This window comes from Dunckerocampus dactyliophorus, chromosome 12 (genome assembly GCF_027744805.1).
Source record: "Dunckerocampus dactyliophorus isolate RoL2022-P2 chromosome 12, RoL_Ddac_1.1, whole genome shotgun sequence".
NCBI lineage: Eukaryota > Metazoa > Chordata > Actinopteri > Syngnathiformes > Syngnathidae > Dunckerocampus > Dunckerocampus dactyliophorus.
In genome coordinates this window covers 13,833,519-13,841,710 of record NC_072830.1, presented here as the reverse complement: position 1 = coordinate 13,841,710, position 8,192 = coordinate 13,833,519, and the positions used below count along the sequence as shown (strand labels likewise).

General features: G+C 35.7%; 1 protein-coding gene across 1 annotated transcript; it reads left to right on the top strand.

The window, feature by feature from the left end:
* Positions 1 to 529: 529 nt before the first annotated feature.
* On the top strand, positions 530 to 7,050 carry p2ry12 (purinergic receptor P2Y12). Its single transcript, XM_054795308.1, has 3 exons — positions 530 to 660; positions 760 to 1,026; positions 4,063 to 7,050. Exons 2-3 carry the CDS (start codon positions 772 to 774, stop codon positions 4,849 to 4,851), a joined length of 1,044 nt encoding a protein of 347 aa, XP_054651283.1. The 5' UTR covers positions 530 to 660; positions 760 to 771; the 3' UTR covers positions 4,852 to 7,050.
* Positions 7,051 to 8,192: the final 1,142 nt, after the last annotated feature.

The following is an 8,192-nucleotide window of genomic DNA, read 5'->3' as shown; positions in this document are numbered from 1 at the left end:
TGTTTTTTACATTTTCCTATTTCAGCTTTCTTTTGTAATTTGTCTTCCCCTAATATTATGACTTTAAACCCATTATATTTTGACTTTATTCTCGTAACATAAACTTGAACTTTTGGAAAAAATGTATTTGTTGTTTTGTTTCTTTCTCATAATATTCCAGCTTTTTTTTTTCCTTTTTTCTTTAATATGTCAACTTTATGCTACCAGAATGACAGTATTTTTTGTCATAACATTTCTTTGTTATTCTAGTAAAACTCAACTTTTCCTCTCTTAATATGTTGACTTCATTATTGTAAAATTACTGCAGATTTTTCCATTTTTGCTGTCAGTGTTTGTTTTTTTTATGTTCTTGTTAAATTATATTTTGAAAAATTTGCTGCAGGCTGCAAATCCCCCGCGCGGTGTGCACTTTGGACACCACTGGTTGAGATAATGCTCTCATTACATTTCATAGGATGCATCATTCGTCACCAAAAGAGAAGTGACCGAAGTAGCAATGTCTGCTTCCTTTGCCCTTCTGGTGCCAGTTGATGAAGCTTAGGAAAGAGAAAGCAGAAGTCAAAGGGAAAGTCTCTGGTCAGACGGTGAGTGTCACACACGACTGTGGGCATCAATTGGACAGCAACAACTTCTCTCCCAGGAATCATCCTTGGACAAAAGGTCAGTACGTGACTCAGATGTGTCACTTCATTAGGTACATCTGCGCAATAGAGGAGCTGTATCGGATGTTTCTTTTGGGACTGTATTTTTTTTTTACAGACAACTCTCCTCATGGACGGCAACACAACTTCACTCGCCTCCTACGGCAACAGCAGCAGCAGCAGCAATGCCTCTTGTTCCCGTGACAACGTTGTGAAGACGGTGGTTTTTCCCGTCCTCTACACCGTCCTGTTTCTGGTGGGGCTGTCGCTCAATGGCCTTGCGGTGTGGGTGTTCTTACGCATCCCCTCACGCTCTCACTTTGTCATATACCTGAAGAACGTGGTGGTCGCTGATGTCATCATGACCCTCACGTTCCCCTTCAAGGTATGAGGTCATGCTCATGTTTGGCTGTATACAGTATGTCTTCTCAAGGGACAAGACCGCTGAAATGAAACTTGGAAATACAGTACTTTAGAGTAGTCAGTGTACAGTCTATAACAGTATAGACTGACTATTCACTGACTCGACACACAGCCGCTATCGCAGAGGCCCTCGATAAACGGCCCGCGGGCACAATGAAGCAGCAGTAGAAGAAGATGGCTTAAACAAATATGGCGCTATCAACTCCTAAAAAAAAGTAGACACTGAAAATTGTACTTTTAACAGCGATCGGACTAGAAAATATGCATTTATCCAAAATGAAGTGACAAAGTCAATGTGTTTACTTTGTAACAAAGCACAACTGTTACGCAGTCCCCCCCCAATTATTGACACGTGTGGTGTTTTTTTTGACATTTTTTCTCATTAAAATGTGACTTTTTTCTCTTAATATTTTGGTAATAATAATGGTTATGGTTTAATTTTTTTTAAACATGCATACAAGTTACAGTACAATGGAATACATCACATATTGCAATTCACAGTTCCACATGTCCAAAAGGAGTAGTAAGAAGAAAAGCTGATTTAATCCCACCCCCCGCCCCCATGCGTTTTACATCAATTGCAATACATTTGTTTGCTTCCTGTATTCCAAATGCACGCTTAGCTGGTTTAAAATACGTAGGAAAATGATGAGGTAACACAATGATGTGGTAAAATAGTACTACTTCATATTCAAGATTCAAGATTCAAGAGTTTTATTGTCATATGCACAGTAAAACAAGTAGTTCTGCTATGCAATGACATTATTTTTCTGTTCATTCTCCCAAAAAAGAAAGAAAAAAACACAAGAAAATGAATAAGAAGAGAAGAAACATAAATACAAGTAAATTAAGCAACAACAACAGAAGAGATATTAATGCAAATAAATCAATAAATAAAGTGCTATGAGTGTGTGCGTGTGTTGCGTGCGGCGTGTGTGAGTGCTTCGTTGAGAAGCCTGATGGCCTGTGGGTAAATATGACAATCATAATAAATAAGTGTGTTCACAGAACATAGTTGGATGATGGGTGAGTACTGACAATGAACTCAGAGGGATGAAGAGTTAGTAGTGTGTTGTGGTGATTAGACATTGCATTCGTCCTTGTATTTTGTAAACATCAAGTGCCTGTACTGTTTCTTGAAATCACTCATCTTTGTGCTTTGTTTCAGTTCCTTGCTCAAACCGTTCCATAATTTGATTCCGCATACTGAAATGCTGAAGGTTTTTAGTGTTGTTCTTGCATATAAGTGTTTTACTGTAAGTTTTGTTTTGCCCTGAGGTCATTGTAGATGTTTGAAAATGTACTAGATCAGCAAATTTTAAGAATTGTGATTTTTAAAATAGAGGGTTTGTTTGTTCTCTATATGTGGCATTGTGGATTATACTAACCGGTCTTTTTTGTAGTACATTTAGCGAGTGAAGTGTACTTTTATAGTTATTTCCCCATATCTCCACACAATAAGTTTGATTTTTACTTTATTATTGTAATATTATAACTTTTTTAGCAACCAAATTTTCCAAAAATTAAAACTGTATTTGTTTGTTTCTCATAACATTGTGACTCTAAAAAAATGACCTTTTTTTTAAAAAAATATTTCATCTTTATGCTACTAGAATGATTTTATTTTTACACATAATATTACGCTGTTATTCTCGTAAAATTAAAAAAAAAACTCATTCGATTATGATTTTATTCCCATTTTGACGGTATTTCCATAATATTATAACTTTTCCCAAACCTCATTTTCAGAAAATCACAAAATAATTTTTTGTTGTTTCTCATAATATCACATTTAAAACATATTTATTTTAAAATATTTAAACCTGATGCTACTAAACTTACATTGTTTTTTGTCATAATACTACGAGTTTATTTTGTAAAATTGTGACTTTTTTGTCTTTTTTCTAATATTTTGACTTTATTCTTGTCAAAATACAACAGTTTTTTTTCCCATTTCTGCTGTTATTTTTTTCATTTTTTTAAATTTTCCAGCTATTTAAATTTTCTTCTTGTAAATTTTCCCCTCGTAATGATGCATAATATTATTATTATATATTATTATTATTTGGATAATATTTTGACTTTATTCTCTTAACATTGTAACTTTTTTTGCAACCTAATTTTCCAAAATTTCCAAAAAATCTGTTTGTTTGTCATGATATCACAACTCTTTTTTCTTTAATATTTCAACTAATAAAAACATTATTTGTCCTCATAATATTACAGTATTTTTCCTCATAATATTACATTTATTTGAATAAAATGATGACTTTTTCTCATTAGATTATTTTTTCTTTAATATTTCAACTTTATGCTAATAATAAAACATTATTTTTCCTCATAATATTAAAATATTACTCCTTAGAATATTATATTTACTTTAATAAAATTATGACTATTTCTCAATAGCCGACTTTTTTTTCCATAATATTTTTACTTGAATCTTGTAAAATTCTAACTTTTTCTGCAAACTCATTTTCCAACAGTTACAACTTTATTTGTTGTTTTGATTGTTTGTCATATTACAATTCGAAAAAAAAGTGAATTGTTTAATATTTCAATATTTCAACTTAATGCTACCAAAATGATGTTATTTTTCCTCATAATATTACGACTTTATTCTCATAAAATTATTTAACAACTAAATAACTCATTTTTCTTAATATTTTGGCTTTATTCTTGTAAAATTACTGCTGGTTTTTAAGTTTTTTCTGTTTTTTTTTCTTGTTAAATTATATTTTTAGGATGTGCCGTGGGCCAATGAATAAACAGATGCTGGCTGGGGCCACCGGGCCGCACTTTGGACACCCCTGGTGTAATCATTGTGAAACTGTGTAGGAGATGTGTGTTACATGTACAGCAGCATGTCTTCCAAAACATTTCCAGCATAACCCAAAGGGGTTAGCAGAAATATAATATATATAAATGTCATTTTCTTGTCCAGCTCCTGAAGCTGGTGCAGGGTGGTTGACTATAATGCTTGTGTTGCTCCATCCAGGTGTTATCCGACTCCAACATGGCCTCCGCCGGCCTGCGCGTATTCGTGTGCCGGGTTTCCTCAGTGCTCTTCTACCTCACCATGTACATCAGCATCCTCTTCTTCGGCCTCATCAGCATCGACCGCTGCAGGAAGACCCTCAAGCCTTTCAAGGGCACCAACGCGGCCCGCCTGGCCCGTCGGAAGCTCCTCTCCGCTGCAGTCTGGATCTTCCTGCTGGCTCTCTGCCTTCCCAATGTGGTTCTAACCAGCAAAAAGCCACGTTCGCTGTACTTTAAGTGCAGCGACCTGAAGGACCAGGCTGGGCTGTACTGGCATGAGGTGGTCAATCACGTGTGTCAGGTCATCTTTTGGGGCAACCTGGTGATAGTCATCCTGTGTTACACTCTCATCACCAAAGAACTCTACAAGTCCTACTCCCGCACCAAGTCTCACAGCCCTGATGGCCATCAAACGCAACAAGCAAAGAGGAAAATGAACACAAATGTCTTTCTGGTCCTGGCCGTGTTCTTTGTCTGTTTCGTGCCATTCCACTTCGCCCGCGTGCCGTACACCATGAGCCAGACCCGAGGCCTTCTCTTCCACTGTCGACTCAAGCTCTTCTTCTTCCAGCTGAAAGAGAGCACGCTCTTCTTGTCCTCGCTCAACTCCCTCCTGGACCCGCTCATCTACTTCTTCCTGTGCAGGTCCTTCAGGGCCACCTTGTTCAAGACCCTGCGGCTGAACCCCAGTACTTGCAGCTGGCTGCTAGGGAGGACTTCGGACAGCGATTCGTGCAGCACGGTTTAACTTCAAATATGTGGCCCGTGGCGTATGTGGTGACTTCAACTTATTATATTATTACAGTCGGCCGTCGCCACTATCACAGCTTTTCAAACATATACTAATTAATAAACCATGCTGTTTTGTGGTTGAAGATGCCCTATTTTTAGTTAAAAATATGCATCTTGAAGCAAATTTGTTTGCCTATATTTAGCTTTTTTAAGCATCAAAATGGTTAAACGAATCCAAATACAAATATAAGGCATTCAGAAGACGCATTCAAAGACGCTGTGAATGATATGTAGTATTCGACACTGGTCACTAGGTGTCAGTAATGCTACCGTAAGCACCAGACTTTCATTGCGGGTTTTGAATCATCTCACATCAGGCACAATAATCCTTAATAAAAACACGGACTACTGTTGCGGCCATAACCCACGCCAAGCTGAAACTCAATTCTGAACTTGTCACTTCCCGTCTGCCAACCATTCAGCTCCCCTAGCGAGCACGTAAATAGCAACACACACAAGCACGAGTCGTATTTATGTCACAAATGTCTTATTTTCTCTGATTATGTCTACTATATTTGGTAATAGGAGTGTAAAGGTAACTATAAGGGCGTTAATGTCCATGTTAAAAACGTATTTAGAAGGTCGGAAACAGGTTTTCTACAGTCGAACTACCAAAACATTCCATCCATCCAATTTGTATGCGGCTTGTCCTCACTAGGGTCGCAGCGGTATGCTGGAGCCTATCCCAGCTGACTTTGGGCGAGAAGTAGGGTACATCCTGAACTGGTTGCCAGCCAATCGCAGAGCACATATAGACAAACAACCATTCACACTCACATTCATACCTATGGACAATTTAGAGTCTCCAATTAACCTAACATGCATGTTTTTGGAATGTGGGAGGAAACCGGAGTACCCGGAGAAAACCCACACACTCATGAGGAGAACATGCAAACTCCACACAGAGATGCCCAAACGGAGATTCGATGGGGTGGCCAACATGCTAACCACTAGGTCACCGTGCAGCATACCAAAAAATTATATTTATAAATAAGGAATCCTACTTTATGGAAATTCAGTGCAAATTTCTGTCAAAATTGACAGAAAAATACATTTAGCCAGAAAGAAAAAAGATTTTATTCCGTTATTATTTTTGAGCAATATACTCTAAATCCTGTACATAAAAATTTAAACAAATGAAAAAAATTAATAAAATAATATTTTTATGTATCTTTTTGATGTGTATTATTTGATTATTTTAACTATTTTATTCTGTTATTGTTTTTGAGTAAGATAATAATGTAAGTATATGAAACATTTTTTTTATTCCCTTTTTGACTTGCATTATTACGTGTTTTTTAGATTTCTTTTTTATGATTTTATTTTTTTGTAACATAAATAAAACATAAATACATAAATACATACATAAAACCAGTGTAAACAAATAAAAACAAAATGTATAAATTAAAATAATTCAAAATAATAATAACAGGTAAACTACAAAAATATTCCATTTATAAATAAGAATTCCTACTTCATGGAAATTCTGGAACCAATTAACCCTGTTAAATGTGGGATTACTGTATAGACGTATTATTTTAGCAAAAAAGAATGTAATTTGAATTCAATTTCAGCAAATCCTTGGTTAATACATTTGTATTTTTCAAATATTTCATACATATTTCAATATTATTTCTATCTTTAATACATGTTTTTTTTTACATACATTATATAAAAATAATCTGGTGTTAGATAGAGCTTGCATACTACCTTACTACATACAGTACTCCATACTACTTGCATACTACCATTGGTACTTGTACCACACTTGGAGAATCAATGCACTAAGATCCATTTCTTGCTGTATACAACAAGATGTTGTTGTATTTACATACTGTATATAACGAGACTTGCACTTTTAAACACACTTGCTGTATTTTTTTTCCACCTTTCCAACTGTTCTGAACTCCTGTTTCCATCTCCCATAGCTGACGTGATGTTTTGAGTCCTTTTAGACAGCAAACTTGCTGAGACCGGATCGGCATTGTGCTGTATCTGCTGCTTGCAAACGCGTGTACTCTTTGCCTCGATTGCTTCAAGATGCCATGAAGCAGCCATGAAGCATCAACTGTGGTTTATCCCTGGCTGTGAACTTCTTGGCTGTTTGCTTTGGATTTTGTTTGGTAAAGCCTTTGTAAGGTATGTCATGTAAATAAAGTTTGATTGACTTTTTATTTGGTGACTGTCGTTTAGTCAAGAAACTCATTACCTGGGTTCTGTTGTCGTTATTATTATTACTATTAATAATAACAGAAAAACCAAGTGAGCATATGAAACAATAAAATAATACTGACTATTCACATTGCTGTCCAATGAAAAGCATGCACAGTACAGTACACCCCAATATGTTCATAACATAAACAGGGGCTGGATTTGGCCCCCCATATTATTTTACGTTGCCCGCGAAAGCCTCAAAATAATGCAGGTGAAGAATGCACTTATATAATTTATAATTTTAATATTATAAAAAAATATATCTGTATATATATTTTCATTTTATTATCATTATTCATTCTGGGATTGGCTAATTATTCTGCTTATTGATCATGTTCAACATTTCAAGTGAACCAAGATTAAAAAAAGGTTTATGTTTTTCCAGTGTGCAGGCGTAGGGGGTGCACGGCTTCAAGTCAACACGACTGTGGGGCGTTTGGGAACCACTGCAGTGTGTATCAACTGCCCTCTAGTGACGACAGCATGAATGACATATACTCTCAAACATTTGGAAGATTTGCATTTCTCTGGTTGAAAAGGCTGATAAAGTCTCTTATCACGATTTAATCTCACTCTGCACGGAGGAAAAACATTACCTTTGTACTAGCTTGGGGGATATTATTGTTATTACTATTAACTGTCCAGATGTAGAAACACACGGAATATATTTGTATTTATTTGAATTGTATTAAAGTATGTATCGAGAGCTGTAAAAAGCACCTGATAATTGCATTCTTTGGTGGGAGCGAGACAGAAGCAATTGGACATAAAAAAAAGAGGTGTAATATTTCTGCTCTGCCAGCAAAAATTTTAACGACACAATTGTAAAAGCTTATTGCGCCGTATAGTTTTTCATTTGGATGTTTTAAAATTTATTTATTTATATTTTGTCCACTCTAAAAAAAAAAAAATGCTTGCTCTTTCATTTATCCTGTCACCACCCGGCTAACTTTTCATTTTATTAGTAGGAAAAAAACCCTCAAATATTGCTGTGTAAATAAAGATGAAATGAGAGTTAAATAAGCTCTGCTTCTTTTCAGACATGCTGACTTGTGTAAGCTTGAACGTGATGTGATTATAATG